The sequence below is a fragment of the Propithecus coquereli genome, unplaced genomic scaffold, assembly GCF_000956105.1.
Source record: "Propithecus coquereli isolate 6110/MARCELLA unplaced genomic scaffold, Pcoq_1.0 Scaffold34, whole genome shotgun sequence".
Taxonomy (NCBI): Eukaryota; Metazoa; Chordata; class Mammalia; order Primates; family Indriidae; genus Propithecus; species Propithecus coquereli.
Window position 1 is genome coordinate 1,982,559 of NW_012149063.1, and position 17,700 is coordinate 2,000,258.

Here is a 17,700-nt window from a genome sequence, read left to right on the forward strand (position 1 = left end):
TTTTGTGTATTTTCAAACTTAAAAAAATTCTATGATCAAAACTTTGGCAATGTGATGTATATTTTTGTAATAACATTTCCTTTTTATCATTCCTTTAAGTGCGAACATTGATACACCTTTATTTTTGTATGAAAAGGAAAGAAAAATAAGACTATAGTTCATTCTCGATAAATGTTTATGTCAGGAGTCCTTTAGCCCCAAGTCCTTCTCAGGTTCAGAAGGGTACCAGAAAGGGGCCTGTCACCCTCAGCTCCCGTCTCTGTGAGCTCTTCCTCCACTACTCCACTAACGGGGAGCAGGGACCTCCATACTTCTCAATGGCAGCCACTGAAGCCTTACCCATTTCTCCCAGCTCTGTGTTCGGAGGATTTGCATGTTGAGGAGCTACTTTGCTCATTGGAACTTTCTCTTAGGTTTGTATTCTGCCTCTTCCTCCTCTGCCTCCCTACCCAACTGCTCCCTCCCCCAGCTCACCCAGAGAAGGGACAGGGTGTGACGCCATCCCTGCTAAACAAGATTTCCGGATCTGACATGGAAAGACTGAGGTCTTCAGGCATTTTGCCCTAGTGACGCTAGGACAGGATAACCTTGAGAACAAAGGTTACTCTCTAGATACTTTCACAAACTGGGAGTGCAGGCAGAAGATGTGACTGACTTCTTGGAATGGATAAGGCCTCCTTAGATAGGCAGCTGTCACCCATGCATCAGGAGGCAGCTTGGTAGATTGTCAGCTCTTTGAGAGAGGGACTATGACTTACTTGTATTCCCAGCACCTAGCACTATGTCTCGGCATTTAGTAAATCCTCAATGTCTTCCTTAATGAATGGCCTGCTGGTTGTTAGCATAATTACAAACAAAATTTCTTTGATTTGACTTTTCCATTTTTATTGGGTGGGCATTTTCTGAGAAATGAGAAAAAGTTCATTAAATTACTGGAAAACAAGAATGAATTTTTACCCATGAAAATTCCATTCCTTAGGAAAGCAGACAGTTCCATTCTGGCTATATTAACTATATTCATATAACTTAGAGAATAAGAGTTAGGAACAAAATATCCCACCCATCTCTGCTACATATTGTCGTTAGCAGTACTGTTAAAGAGCTTAAAGCATAGGTTGTGAACTCGTGGCCCCAACTTGAATCCACGCTACAAGATGTAACCTGTATGCTGTTTCATTTTTAATAGAATTAAATTGCCAGCATTTAAGAAAACCTGGTTTCATATAAAAGATCTAAAATATGAGATTGCCAGCTTTCTCTGAAAAATGGGAAAAAACCTGGCAACACTTGAATTTGCATGCATTCTTGACATTTGACTGGCCCTTATTTCAATGGGGTAGTGAAGTTGCCACAGTCCTCAGCGTGGCCTGTCTCTTTGCCAATGCGGAAACGGAGTGGGTGATCACCATTCATCCCAGTACTCAGGGAGCTAAGTCTAACCAGCTCCTCATTTGCCAAACCTGCCTGGTTCCTGTAGGGATTTAAGTTTGCAACTCCTTATTTAAGAGACTCTCACTTTAAAGGTCTTATATGATGACCTTGAAGTGTAGATATCTAATTTCTCATGGCTATAAAATATCAGAGTACAAAGGGGTTTAAAAACTCACGAATAAACACAAACTCATTCTGTTAATCTGTATATCTTCAGTGGTCGATTTATCCATGTATCATGTCTTATTTATAACACCACATTGCCATGGAAATTCACTGCTGTACTTTTTACTTCCCAGCCCTACTAAATATTACTCTTAACATTTTCAGAGCTGCTTGTGCATATACAGATTTAGTGTAGTAGCAATCTCAAGTGGTTTTGTAACATTAAATATTAAATAACTTCAAAACTTGTAAATAAGGGGAAAAAGTCAGCCAAATCCTGACACAAATTTAATAATAATAAAAAAGCAACAGAGAGACTTCATTTATATGACCTACTTCTTAACCGCTTTATAAGAATGAAGGCCTTTTCTATGCTTTTTTCTTTTTCAAATCTAACGGGAGATGTCTGTCTTAGAGTCATATTCTAGTTTGGTAGTTGGTCTGCTGGCCATTGGCACTGGCCCATACAGTTAATCATAAAACTTAATTCAGAAATCATTTATTGGGTACATGTCATATGCCAGCATAGTAATGATAGTTCCTGAGCATTTGCCATGTGTTGAACACTATATACTTTATAAGTATTGCCTCATTTCATCCTTATTCTAACCCTTTGAGGTAGGTGGTTTTATCTTCATTTTGCAGGTGAGGAGAAAGAAACTCAGGGAGCGCCCAAGATCAAACAGACTGTGGAAATTGTGGATATAGTCTTCTAGCCCAGGCTGTGTGAACATAGCTTCCTGAGAGCTAGTCCTGTGTAGAAAATTGAAGGCAAAGATATTTCACACCAAGCTGAAAAATTTCAACTGGTTGTTGTTTACTTAAAGGATAACTATATGTTTCTTGATGTCAGAACAGTATCTTATGGGGATAAACACTTCTTCTGCCTTGGAAAGTGGAGACCAGATAAAACTTCAGAAAGATCATGAAAGGTTGAGTTGGAAAAAGAAGAAAACTCAGGGTTATGTTAAGGTTAACAAAAAAAAAAGCATCAACAGATGATCGAATAGGAATGAGATTTGTCTAGCCACCCTAAAGAGGTGAGCCCAGGCTAGGCTAGAGCAGCAGTTGATTAGCTTTACCCAGCTAAGGGAAGGGTGTGGGGGCACAGAGCCATTATCTAAGTCTCCCACTGTAGGGGACAGTATGAGATGTGGGTTGGCTGAGAATTTTAAAGCCTAGGGTATTAGGAGTGTCGGCGTCTGGACTGGTAAGACATCCTCCTTGGTGACAACACCTTAAGCCATCTATCTGAGCAGCACTTCTTGAGATCCCCAACTCCTCTTGTTCTGTTTCTGCATTTTGTGAGCAACCTCCTGATTATACTTTGGATTTCTATGTGGATTTGCCTGTAGGAAGATAAACTGTTATTCCTGCCAAAGGAAATGTTCTGGACTTTGTGACTCCTCTCTTCCTCACGATTAATCGCTTGACAGCCTAGCTTAAATGTCTGGTTGTGGTGCTCAGCTAATGCTAACCCACTTCTTCAAGAAGGATGAAGACGAGGTGTGATGGGCCAGGGAGGAAAGCATAGAGCAAAGGAAGTACATGAAAAAGGGTTACTTCCAAAGTAGAACTTTGAGATTCGATGACTGAGGGGATAAGGAGGTTGAAGAACAAGGAAGACTCAAGGATAGGACATTGGACAAATAATAGTGTTCTTGACTGAGATGGAAGGAAGAAGCAATGGATTTCTGGGGGAAAGATAACAAGTATGTGGGGTTGTTTTTTGTTTGTTTTTCTGTTTTGTTTTTTTTTGAGCTTGAGGTGCTTGCATTGGTGGAGAGGTCTGACATTTGGGTATCCGTGGCTGTGGAGCTGGTTAAGGGCAGCGACTGCACAGTGTACAGAGGGTGGACGAGTTCACCTACAGGGAGTATATGGAGTGAGAAAAGGAGGCCAAGGGTGGAACCCCACATGTCATGACATTGACAGAACAAGGGCAGTCTGTGCAAGAGACAAAAGAGGCAGAGAGTTGGGACAAAAAGGGAAAGAGCAAAGCAGCAGTGATTCAAGCAAAGCAGAATGGCCAGTTATGTCAAATATTGCAGGATTGAAATAGAAAATTTAAGTAATAGAAGACTCGAACTTGCCCAGGATCACCCCGAGAGCATCGGAGGATGACCACGGTGTTTGCTGCAGGGCAGTCTCATGTTTACCCCATTGTATCATGATGCTCATTTAAAGTGGGCAGCCCAGTCTCACTGTCTTCCCATGATCATAGTGAAAAGACGGCCCTAGTTATTTAGAGCATGTGGTGCTGCAGTATGAATATAGCTGGTGTGTGGGCAATTCGTAACTCTTCCAATCAGCAAGCAGCTCACGTGACATCAGCCAGTCAGCCAAGAACTTCACTGTGTGTGTTGTAACTGAGTTAGAGTTTGTGAAATGGCTTATTTTCTTATGCAGGAGTGCAAGTTGACTGACATTTGTTGGAAAAATCTCAGTGATGACAGATTGTTAGGCTGATTATATCCCTGTTCTGAAGGAGCAAGGAGGAAGGAGCAAGAGCGTCATTCTCTTAAATAGAAAATATGAGTTATTGGTGAGAAGTCTACACGACTACATTTGTTTCCCATTGGAAGATCTTTACATACATGAATTTAACTTTCATACATATGTATATGCAAACATACATGTATAAGGCCATAGGGTATGTATATATACATAATATATAGTATATGTGTGAACATATCTATATGTACACAAACATTTACACCTATACATACTTATACACACATATTCTTCGCAAACAACTTAAAACTCTAGAAGATGAGACATGATTTTCAATGTCTGCATGGCAAGACTGGTATGTTAGGGCAAGTAAATTAAGAATAAGCTTAGTCAGCAAACTAGGATCTATTCTTATTCATCTTTCTTTAAAAAGAAATTTTTGTTTTTTCCTTCTCATTGAATTCTATCAACCTTGAGAAATAGGCATTTTAGTCCCCATTTTCAGATGAAGAAACTAAAGAAATATTTTGCAACGCTTATAGGCATGAATTTATGGACAAGTGATGGTCTCCACCCACATCCTTGTGAAGTTCTGCTCATTCTCACGTGTCATTGTGAGACATGCGGTGGAGCTTGCAGCAGAAGACTGATACCACACAGATAGTAGAGAAGGGAAATTCATTTCCTTCTTAAAGTCAGATGTACATACATTTTGAAAACTTTAGTACTGTTGGTTCTCATTTTCTTCTTTCCTTGCAATCACAGTGTCAGTGCTGACCAAGTGACTTTTTGTCTTCAATCTGCTTTCAGATAAGAAAAAAAATTACACAGGGACTATGAAAGCACTTTGTTTAAAGGACACATGACATTAGTTTGACTCTAGATGATAACATTTGGCTGCTTTTGCCTTAACCGCACACTTAAGAATCATGACATTTACAAGTGCATGCTCCAAAGTCATATTGACCAGGTTTATTTTTGGCAACAAGAGATCAATATTGGTTGTGTTCCTTTTTTTATCCTTACCTTAGACCAGGGGTGGGGAACCTGCAGCCCTATGGCCTTCTAGGTCCTTAAGTGCAGCCTTTTGACTGAATCCCAATTTTTCAGAACAAATCCTTTTATTTTTATTAATACATTTTTGTTCATCTTTTATATTTTTATTTTATCTTTAAAACAAACATACTTAAAATACCAAAGAATAAAATAAATTTCAACAAAATAATCCTCCCAGATTGACTGGCACAATTAGAACATTAGTAAGCCATAAGGGCTAAATTGCTACGCTCATGATTTAGTTCTAACTTCCCCTGCCTGACTGGTGCCACTACCACACGAGGCTGGTTGGCAAGAGTTTATGGGGGTTAGTACACCAGTCTGTTATCAGCTTTTGACAGCGGTGCACTGTGTTTCTGTTTGAAGTGGAATTTGTGAATAGTTGTTCAGCTTGATGGTATTTTTTAATTCTGTCTGCTTAATAGCCCATCATGTCAAAGAAGACCAAGAGAACGCTGACGGAAGAAAACGGGTTTTTAATGAGGATTGGGAATTGCAATATTGTCTTGTTTCTGTTAAAGATAGGATGATTTGCTTGCTTTGTGATACTGCAATATCACCATTAAAGAAATTCAATGCTCATCAGCATTATGACACTCATAAGGACACCAAATATTTTAAATTAGAAGGAGAGGCACAAAAGGCTGTGTTGCAGAAAATAAAAGATGAAAAGCAAAAGCAAAGACAATTCTTTCAAGCAGTAATAAGACCTGGAAATAATGCCACTGAAGCAACTTATAAAGTAGGCTTTGTACTCAGGAAAAAAGGGGGAAGCCATTCGGTGATGTAGAAATTGTGAAAGTATGCATTGTCAAAGTTGTAGGATGCTTAAACCCTGATAATGTTTCAAAGTACGAACATCTGCCTCTTTCAAGGAGTACCATAACTGATCGGCAGCATGAATTAGCCTTCAACTTAACAGAACAACTTCATGCAATACTTCAAAAGGAATATATATGTTATTCAGTCATTTTGGATGAATCAACTGATACTACTGGCTCAGTGTAGGTTTTATATTTCATTTGGGTCGTAACAGAAGATTTTCTTTGCTACAAAAAGTTACTTGCTTTGGGCACTCTTGTGAACGGAACATGGGGAATAGAAATCTTCAACAACTTTCAAGATAAATGCCAAGAAGTTGGACAGAATTTGGTAAATTTAGTGAGTGTATGTATAGATGGTGCACCTTCTTTGACAGGAAAACATGAAGGGTTTATTGCACAAATTAAAAAAAGTATTAACAAATCCAGATGCTCTCATTTATTTTAATTGTACCTTGCATCAGCAAAATCTCTGTGCTAAAGCCACTATTTCAAGTGACACTTTGCAATAAGTTATAAGTATTGTTAACTATATTTTTGCAAATGCAACATGGCATGATCAGTTTTGTAACATGCTAACATTGAACAAAAAGGTATTCAGTGTGGATTTGTCATATCATTCTAAAGTGCCTTGGCTATCGCAGGAATGAGTGCTAGCTAAAATTTTATCTCTGCAAGAACAGATAGATAAATTTTACGAAAAACAGAACAGCAATGTGAATTATTGAAAGAAGATTTGTATAGGAATGCAGCACTTCTGTGTGATATCATGTCAAATCAAAACGACTTGAATATTTCTTTGCATGGTAAAACTAAGTCTATACATGATGTATGGCAAAAAATACAAGCATTTTGAAAAAAGATGTCTTTTTTTCAAAACACTTCTTCAAAAGGAAATTTCAGATGAACATTTTCCCCATTTAGCAAAGGTCATTGATGAGCAGGATGATATACGCAATTCATTTCAAGAAGATGCAGCTCCCAGATTCCCTGGAGAATATAACGAAAGGTTCACTGACTTTGAGAATCATGACATCACACTCAAATTAGCCTTTCAGCCTCACCTATTTGATGTCACCAAGGCACCTAAAGAACTACAGATGGAATTGATTGAGCTCTCAGTAGATGACATTTTAAAGTCATTGTTTGATGCTAAGAAAGATCCAATTGAAATATGGAAAAATGCAGTAGAATACCCATGCCTTTGGCAGCATTCCTGAAAAATGCTTTCTTGTTTTCAACCACTTATTGCTGTGAATCTACATTCTCCTACCTAACCCAGATCAAGATGCTCGTAAAGTCACAAAGGACTGATACCCACCTAGAGGATCAACGGAAACTGTGGACCTCCATGCTGTAACCAAATATTCAAATGCTTTCCAACAAAAAGCAGACACAACAAAGTCATTGAAAGGTTAGTTAACTTTAAAATTAACAAGTAGTTTTCATTTTTTGAAATTATTAAGTACATTAGATTTTTATAAAATAGTGTACATTTTTAAGTATATCTAACTGAAGTTTCTTGAATGTGGCCTTGATTACAGCTAAATTAATGTGGCCATCCAACATGAAAAAATTTCCCACCCCTGCCCTAGACAATTGTTAATTGGAAAATGCTCATTTGCCTTTTTCTCATGTCTACAAATCATGGCCGTTCAAATGAGTATAAATGGACTTTAAGCTGTTAACTGTTAAGTTTAGTCTATATTCAGGGGAATTCTAGGAGTAATGGGAAGTACTTTATGGGTAGAATGACCTAACAGAAGTATAATTTATAGACATTGATTTTTTTCTTTTTTTCTTTCTCAAATAAATTAATAGGAGCCTGGGGCTGATGTTGGAAAGATATTGGGAAGGGACAAATGCCAGTGATGCTGTATTCCACCTTGCTGTATGCTTCACAAGGGTAGTCAACTTGGAGAGAAAACGTTGGGTGCCATTAAAGAACTAAAGAAAGAATCAATGTGATCTGTCAACGAGCCTGTGAACAAAGTATAAAAAATCAAAATCAAAGTTAAATCTGTGAAACTAAGCATAGATTTGGAACTAAGTATATACATACAATATCTGAAACACTTTCAGTGGCCACTTTTGCTGCGAAAGAATGAACAGAATGACAGGAAAATAGTAAAATTAATTATGATGCTTAAAAAGGATGCTTGGAGTGATGGCATAAAGAATAGTCATACCTAGTTTCTAAGTGTGAGAAGGAAAAGACATAGTCATTTAGTGTTTTGTAGTGAGTGTAAATCTTACAGTGTCTTCAAATAATGAAAACTTTGTAAGTACAGAGACTGATATAACAAAAACCCATTTAGTTCTGTCTCATCCTGTTTTAAAGCAATAAAATATTACAAAATCAGCTGAAGCTCCCTGTATACCTCTTCTCTGTTGTCTACCCTTCAGAAGTAATACCTAGCCTGAATTTGATGTGTATATTTCCTTCTGTGGTGGGGAGGGGCTACATATATATGTATGTGTATATAGTTTTGGCATATAAGAAATATATGGCATTGTTTTGCATATTATCTTACTTGACATAGTGCTTAATGTATCTTTTGAATTGGTGATTTAATGAAGGCTGTTCTGTTCAAATTAAATTCACTTTTAACCTGAGAGTGAAAAGTGAAATAGGTTTGACATACCTCCAACCTCAGTGACTTTGCATTGATAATTCTCTTTCTTCTCAAACAGAAACAGCTGAGCCTTTAGCAAATGAGGAAAACTATTTGGAGTCACAAAGTTAATTATTGATGGAGGTAAAAATAGTTCCAGGAAATGTTTGCCTTGAGGCCAGAACTCAAGTCTGCATAACTGGTCCATGGGATGAGTAACATCTTTCCCCCTAGCTGTAGTATTTCTTTGGATTCCTAAACTAATGAAAATTTGAAAGCTACCCTGTTAAATTTATTAATAGATTTTTATTTCTGAGTTTCCAAAGAGGAATCTTTAATCTCCACCTTTATTTCATTCTTTCAGATATATGGGATGTTTTTCAAACTTGAATCAATTTACTTTCTCCCTAGTTGATGAATGTCTTTATTGTTTATACTCAAGTAATAAAGTCATTGCCCCAGTTGAAAAAGAAACCACTGACCCGAAAGTCACGTTACATATTTTAAGAAAATATTTTTGAAACCAGTCAATTAACCAAGACTTCAGGTCTCTTTCACTTTAAACGATGGTATCAGTTTGAAATCATGGAAACAGAGTAGAATAGTGTTGACCAGGGGCAGGGAGATCTTGGTGGGGGATATTGGTCAAAAGGTACAAACCTTCAGTTATAAGATGAGTAAGTTCTGGGAATCTGATTTGCAGCATGGTAAGGTGACCCGTGTTTAAAACTAACTTTATTGTGGTAATCATTTCACCAAGTATGTGTGTATCAAATCATCTCATTGTGCACCTTAAGATCATACAATTTTGTCTTTCAATTACACTTCAAGAAAGCTGGAAAAAAATGGTGTCATAAAGATAACTGATCTTTGGAGGAAAGCCCTTTGACTAAAAGCCTGTGGGACAAGAAAGAAATGTGTGTCTGCATCATTAATGTGCGTCAATGTGTCTGATGGCTTTGTTAGATTTACTAAATGTGAAATAATTGAAGGGCCCTGTTTTGTTCTGTAAATCAAAAATCCAGGAAATCACCCAAACAGAAGTCTGAAACCAGTGACTTTTTAAGAAACTTAGGTGTTGGTTTAATTTGTAAAAATCAGTATTTATACACTAAAGAACATTATACTGCCTTCTCAGAGAATAAGCATCATATTGGATATCTGTTGAGTTTTTTAACAGTTATTCAATTCCAGTCTTGACTTAAAGGCCACAAGGCCCCAAGATGTAGATCAAGACCTAGTGTGAATGGGGAGACCTGTTTTCTTTCCCAAAGTTACCTATAAATGTGGGGAAGTTGTACAACTCTGTGGACCCAAGCATCCTCATGTGTAGAACAATGTGGTAGATGGGCACACAGGGTTCCTACTTAGCTGTTAAGAACAAGCTCATGTTCATGAAAATAAAAAAATGGATGGTTGAATACCTCTGATTTATGTGTACAAAAATATACAGATGTTACCTTACCATAAAACACCCAGAGGACCAAATCCTTGCCTTTAGTGAGGTGTTTTCCTGCTAGCATAAGCAGCATGCATTCACAGCACCAACTCTGAATAGGATTTTAACTAAGTCATTTCACCTCAAGAAGAGATGAAAACAGAGAAAGTCTTATTTGCCCTTCTGCTTTGGCGTAGAAAAGGAGTTGTAACCAAGATTTCAGAGTAATTCCATTGATTTTTGTGTAATGTGACAGGAGCAGGAGCTGCAGTGATGGTATTTACAGTAAAAAAATTTTTTTATTTTTATGTGTTAAAATAATTACTATTTATTAACAGTACTAAAGATCATGGTGTCTGGAGTCAAATTGCCTGAACTTGAATCCCAAATTCACCGCTCGCTAACTATTTTTATCTAGGAGTTACTTAAATTCTGTCTTATCGTAAGATGGGAGTGATAGTAATATGGTGTATCTATTCCATAGGGATCTTACAAGATGTTAATGAGTTAAATGTATGTAAGACTCTTGTGATGGTACCAGCCATAAAGTGCTCAGGAAATGATGGATATCGTTTTATAAGGGTAATGACGCCCAAAGAAAACCTGTAAGTAAAAAGGACTTCACAAAGATGATTATTTCTATCAAGATTGAAAGCACAATTATTAATACTTCATGTCAAAATTTTGTGGAAGTGAATATGTCAGAAATAATACAGTAGAAACCTCTTTGGAGGGTTTTTATAAATCTAGTACTTGACTGGAGAAGTGATAAAATACTTATAGCTTTGTTCACATCTTATGAAAACCATCAGCTGTAGCTTTTGTAGTAAAATAGGCTCTTAATCTACTTTGTGCTTAGAGGTAAAATAATTATGTGTTTTACAGTATCAATAAAACAAAGTCTATATTAATCCTAAATATTCTGCTTGCTTATCCAACTGCACAATTTCACTTCATTTGTAATAATTTGCAAGATATAGCACAATGATTTATAGTAAATGTTATAAAAGAAATTTTAATGTCATAAGCACTACTTCACTTCATGTATTTGATAAGGAATGAGTTAATTCTATTTGTTTAAATGATGGAAGAGCTGAAGTGAGCAGTGCCTCAATTAACAAATTCAATTTCAAAATCAAAAGAACCACGTGCTGATTTTTTGTGTTCTAGCAATGTATCCTAGTTTTGTTCCCAATAACAGAATTTTTCATTACTTAGACCATTCCAGAGTTGACTATTTTTGATTCCAGATTCCTACTGATTGTTTTAAAAATGGCACTGGCAATGTTTGCCGTCTCTCTCCCCATTCTTATTCATATTTGCGCAGTTTCTGGAAGGAGTTGATAAATTATTTGAAGGACTATTTTGGTTTGAATGAACTTAAATGAAAGGAACACTCATACCCTTAAATTCAGTTGTCAGTTTAGGAGCTCTTCTTTGCAAGACACTGTTTGCTGTCAGAAATGCAAACATTAATAAGACTCAGTCTCACCCACTTGGAACTCGCAAGCAATTCAAAGGTTTGTGGCGATAATCAAAGATAAAAAGAGGTGGTAAAGAACACCATATCAGGGAACTACAGTGCTTTCAATGTTGCACCATTCAGAAAAGGTGGCTTCATGGAACAACTGGCATTTGACATAAATCCTGAAGGAGGGAAAGCATTTCAGCAGATGGATAGATGAGTGAGTAGGACGGAGAAGGGCCCTTTGGATAATTACTGTTGACTTTAGTTGATAAGCTTCATTTTAGCTACCCTGGTATTGGGAAAAAGCACTAATGCACTCCCCTATCCCCAGATTTGCAAGCAGTCGATTGCTATCCATCAGGGTAGAGATTGTTCTCAATATGTGGCATCCATTAATGTACAACAGGTTAGAAACACCATTTTAGCTGAATATGTTGTCTTCAATTTTCAGATGTATAAAATCAGGAAGAGGCAGCATAGCCTAATGGTTAGGAGCTTGGATGCTGGGATCAAACTGCCTGGCTTCCAAGCCTGACCCTCCTTTATTAGCTGCATGGCCTTCTGCAAGTGATTAAACCAATTTGTGCTTATTTCCTCATCGGGGGAAAAAATAGGGATGATAATAGTGACTACCTTGTAATGTGGAATAGTTTCATTATGTGACTTCCTATTTGTAAAGTGCTTAGAAGAGCTTGTGGCATAGAGGAAGCACTCCATAAATGTTGTAAATAAAATGGCCCCTATGCCTGCCGTGCTCTCCCTGGAATTGCATGCTGAGTTGAGCTCAGGGGGCAGCTGCTCTGGATGTTTTTCCCTGCTCTGTCTCTCCTGTAGTCTAGGATCCCTGTGCCGTTTGGATGTCACATGGTAGCAAGACATGAGACCTCAATGCTCTGATTCCCTGCTTTTATGGCACATTTTATTAGTCTTGATTTTAACAAAGAGCCCTGTTCAGCCTTGTTGTATAAGGACAATAAACCAGATTCAGCAGGTGGTAGTTTTTATTAGCTTCTATTCTAATTTCCAGGTTTGATGGATATAAAATGCTTCCATATCCAAACAAATGTAGTGGAACACATTGACTTCTCTAGGCAAAGAAAGTGTGCTCTAATTCTGCAGAACTTGAGAAAGGGCTTTAGTCAGCACTACTTTGGGTCCTGGTTTTGCCACGTACCACCTGTGTGGCCTTGGACAAGCTAATCCCTAGGGTTCTGTTTTCAGTAGAGGTCTTACAGAGTTGCAAAGTTGGAAACAACCTTGCAGAGTTGTGTCCTCATCTGGAGTCTTTCTGGGATTCTGTGGTCCTTCTGAGCATCCTCCATGGATAGTTTAGGATTCAGCTCCTGGTTCTGCTAACCAAGCTGTCACCCCTCCCCTTCTGCCGTCCAGGCCCCCAAATGGGGTTGTTGTCCTTGCTTCTGTTTTCTGTGTCATTGGGAGTTTATGTTTTAACTGACAAAATCCCTTTTGCAAGTTTATTGGTACATTCATAAAGGCACAGAGATAAATTTGTGTTTATCATTTTCAACGCAGAAGTCATCTTTGTTTTTAAAGAAACATTCTTGACTATATTTCCCTTATGAAAACAATGTTTTTTGAAATTTCCCTGTAAGAATGAATTTAATACTTCCCTTCTCTGTTCTCTGTTTTCATTAATGTGAGGATTCAGCCCTTGACTATTATTTAAATACTTTATATTAAATTATTCCTTAACAATAACATTTAATTTGGCGATTACATATAGGGCAATTATTTATATTGCTAACTATAATCCTTTTATTCTAAAAGTATGCTTTTGAATTCTAAATTTTTGTTTGTATCTTGGTGAGTTGGATTTGTCTTAAGTAATTTTTCAGTAAAGGTTAATGAGTAATGTATTTTTGGAGCCTTTGAATATATGAGAATATCTTTCATATTCCTCCTCAAATGAAAGAGAGTTTGGCTGGCATTAGCTCTCTTTGATTGGGTATTTCTTTTCTTCGAGCATTTGGTAATACAGAAGAGAAATTTAAGACCAACAGGACATTGTTCCATTCATGGTGACTTGTTTTCATTTGATTTTTGTGTGTTGACTTGTTTTTGTTTTCATGCCTGAATACTAAGGATTTTTTATTTTTTTTTTTTTTTACTGTAATTCTAGGATTCAAAATTTTTTTCAGAATGTGGCTTTGAATTGATATTGTTTGGAATACAATTTAGTTTTTTTCCCAGTTCAGGTTTGTTTTTTTTCCCAGTTGTGTCTTTGATTGTTATTTTTATTTCAGTTCTTGTGTTTTCTCAGAAACGACTATAATTAGATTTGTTTTTTATGGTCCTCAAGATCTAGGATCTTTTTTTTATCTATAGGTTCTTTTGTCTGGCCTTGTGGTATGTTTACCCTCCACATAATATTTTACATTGTATATATGTCTATATTCTCCCCCAGTGTGGATAATGATGCTGTACTTCATTTTTAGAATCCATGTAATGCTTCATTTCACCTATCGTCTCTTTCTTACCCTACAGTCCTTTACTGATTTATGATTTTCTACTTTTGTTTTTAGGGGTCTTTATTTTCTTGTGTTATATTGACAATGCCAAATACTTTCCTAAAAATTACGTCTGATTCCTCTAGGAAGTCATTTTTAAGAGACAGTTCTTCTTATAAATCTTTAGCATGCTCTTTTCTTCCCATATTCAGTACCACTTAGTAGATCCATGCTGACAGTTAGCTGTTATTTTCATTCCTGAATTTCAAAATATTCATCTGGGTCTACTTACAGAGAGGATGTATGGATTGCCCTTGGCCCCACTCTCTGTCCTTCTGTTTGTTAGTAAATGTCCTCTTTTAGATCTCTGATCTTGTAGCAGGTTGATGTTTATAAAAGGCTCTGACCCATTTTCAAGATCTAGAAGAGTTTCATATAAAGCAGCTATCTCCAGTGCCTTGTTCTGTTACTTTATGTGTAAATTATGTAAGAACTCCACCCTCATCTGCTTTTCTGCAACTGAAACTGCCAGGGTGCAAAGTACTTCCCCTTCTTCCTAGTTTTTTCTTAAAATTGGAAATCACTAACTTATGGGATGGGGGATTCTCCTGCTGCCTTTAAAAGCATTATCATTTATGACAAAGAGCTGCCTAAGTCTCTGACTGATACATATTTTTGCATTTCTATACAAGATGGCAGAAAGTGGAGACAGGGAGATATGCAGATAAAGATTTCCCTACATCCTTCAAGCCTTGTCCCTTGTTTCTCACCACTGCTAATCACGTTTTAAATCTAATTTTATTCTTTCTCTGTGGTAAGAATTCTTCCCTGATTCTAGCAATAGGTTGAAGGTCTGTCTTCCTTTTCAGGGTTACATGTACCTTTATCTCTTTTTGTAGATATTTTAGTGAAAGGTTGGAAGAGGCCCAATCAGGGCTGGTAGCTAGCATTTAAAACTATAACACGAAACCCCACAAACAGAAAAAAAGTACCTTTTCATATTACAAAACGCTTAAATTTTCCTTCCTGAAGATATTTTGTGGAAATAAACTCTGCCTTGTAAATATTCATCACAAGTTGTTATTCAAATGATGGAGGCACCAGTGTTCCTATAATAGAACCTATGTCTTATGAAAACTGGGTCATTTTAGTGATGAAATAAAATGTAGATACATAAGTGATGGATGGTAGGAATTCTAATGACTTGTATAAAATTGTTATGTATAAAAACTGCCTGATCACTGCCTACTAATAAGAGTCTTTGAGCTGAAACAGCCGTTATAAATCATTTATTTATTTATATTTTTTGACTCTGTACTTCAATGGATGCAAATCATTTAATCTAGGAGTTGCAAATTCAGTTTCCTCCAGGGACCAGAAAAGTAAGGCAAATGCATGAAGTAGCCTAGTTCACTACAATGGGGAGTGGGCGGGACTAGGGAAATGTGGAGATTACTTGTGCTACTGAATCATTGCATCATCATTATAGTGTATTCCCACTCTCCCATTGTAGAGATGGAGCTGAGGTCAGGAGATCTTAACAGATTGCCCAAAGTTGGAAGAATCTATGTGTCTTAATTAGAACTGGCTATATAATTTGCAAGGCCCAATGCAAAATAAAATGCTGGGCCCCTTGTTCAACAATTAAGAATTTCAGGATAGCAACAGCAAAGCATTAAATCAAGCATGGGGCCCTGTGTGACCACACAAGTCACACACCCATGAAGCCATCCCTGGTTTTACTTCTGATCTAGAATTTGTACATCCCAACAGAAACATGCCAACACTCTTACCTACAACCACCAAGAAATAATAATGGAGATGAAGTTAAAATTAAGTTCTTGATTTTGATACTACAATAAGTGAATCATCTATACTTACAAAAGGCTTTTTTGTATGACCTCAGGAATGCTATTAGTAAGATCTAGCCAGCTTTTAAAGGCCTAGATATTCATACTCAGAAAGTACGAGGAATAAAATTGGATAGTGAGTACTAGGGTAAGAGTTTTTAAAATAATAAATATATATACACATCTTATTTTAAAAGACTTACAGCATTTCAGTCATTTAAAATCAAAAGAAAATTTAAAATTTTATACTCATTAAAAGTGAAAGTCTAACAGCTAGACCAATGGTTTGAGATGGTATAAGCATGTCATTTAAACTTGTAATTTGGCTTTTCTATATGCCTTCCTTTATCAACATCCACAAAGATATTGATAAATAGTTGTTAAAAGACAAAAAAATTCCTACCAAATTTAAAAAATATTGAGTTTATATTTTTGAAACAAATGTGAATGTCAGTTAAGTCATTTACTTAGTTTTGATTTGATTCAGATATTATCTTACATCATCATGTTGAACCATATCCCTTCATGAATGATTAGCCAAAGGAGATTCACATGTTGGGGAAAGAGAAGATGAGCAAAGGGGAAAATATAATAACTAACTGAATGAAAAATTAAGTTATAAATGTAATTAATTTGTAAAATATTTGCTGTAAACCATGTATACCAGTATATGTGTTCAGCTAGTACTGAAATTTCTCATTAAGTTTAATTCCTGGTTGGAAGGAGGGCAAATTTAATGAACTTTTACCCCCCTTCCCATATATTTTAGAATATACTGTGAAATATATAAACTGAATGTTACAGAATTTTTTTTTTTTATCTTCTACAGGTGGAAATTTTCATTTTACCTTTATGTGTTTACCTATGGAGTCAGATTCCTGAAAAAGGTAGGATCTCTCAAATTACTCTATGTAATGTTGTAATTGTAAGCCTATATCCCATTTTTTTGTGTGACCACCATAATATTTTAAATAATCATGACAAGCTTTCCAAGAATTACTTGTGCATTTTCACTTGACTTACAAAAATATTTTGCAGTTCATTCTTTGTAGTAAATCATTTTTAGGCATTTATCTAAAATACTTTTGAAAACAATTTGTGTTTCCAGTGAAAGACATTTCACTCTAGTGGATTATTTATTACTTTTTGGCATTAGGAACCTTATAAAATCCATCTGATACTTTGAAAGAAGTTAGTTTCTACATCACACAAGTTGAAAACATCAGTTGTTGTGATGTGTATTATCACTGTAGTCTTCACCAGTGGAAGTTATAACCAGCATAGTTATTAACAGGGCAACACCAACTGCTGGTGGAAAATTAGTTTCTTTCATAGATTGTTTCATCTGCTATGGCTTTGCTATGTCCTGCATGAATAGAGGCATCTTAATCTATGGAAGTAATTCTTTGTGGCTGCCATAGCCTTTTCCCAGGTTATTTCAGTTCTTATTGGTACTACTAACAAGTTAGGCTCCTTAAATTCAAGACTTATCTTCACATAGTCATGTACATATTAAAACAGTGATTTGGCTTAAAATGGGGAATTATTTTCAAAAGACTTTATTGTACTAACCTCCAAGTGATATCAGTGTTATCTTCATTTGTTACAAAAATTTTTCTAAAAGACAGCGTATGTGAAGTGGCCTGCCTTACTAATAAATGTTGTAAATATTGACACGAAAATTTCAAATGTTTTTATTTTTAAAGCCTGAGTTATCAGATATTGTCTGCTTGTGTAAATTCTATTATAAATAGTGGTTGTTTCCCTAAATTATATTTTTTCTAGAAGAAATTTTTTTTGCTTGCCTTTTTCTTTGGTAACTGTACTTGTTTTTCTACTTTCTAAGACCATATGGCCCAGAGGCCATTTGAATATACTTAAAAGGGTGAACTTCACTCTGTAGGCTTTCTAAATATGAAGAAATTCTCAACTGG

At 36.3% G+C, this 17,700-nt stretch overlaps 1 protein-coding gene across 2 annotated transcripts in view; it reads left to right on the plus strand.

Moving 5' to 3' along the window:
- The window catches only part of CERS6 (ceramide synthase 6), a 261,185-nt gene that overhangs the window by 132,162 nt on the left and 111,323 nt on the right, over window positions 1-17,700 (plus strand). For both annotated transcript variants that reach the window (XM_012650710.1, XM_012650711.1), the window contains exon 4: window positions 16,596-16,653. In XM_012650710.1, coding sequence (XP_012506164.1) covers window positions 16,596-16,653 — 58 coding nt within the window. The remainder of the gene's footprint in view (window positions 1-16,595; window positions 16,654-17,700) is intronic.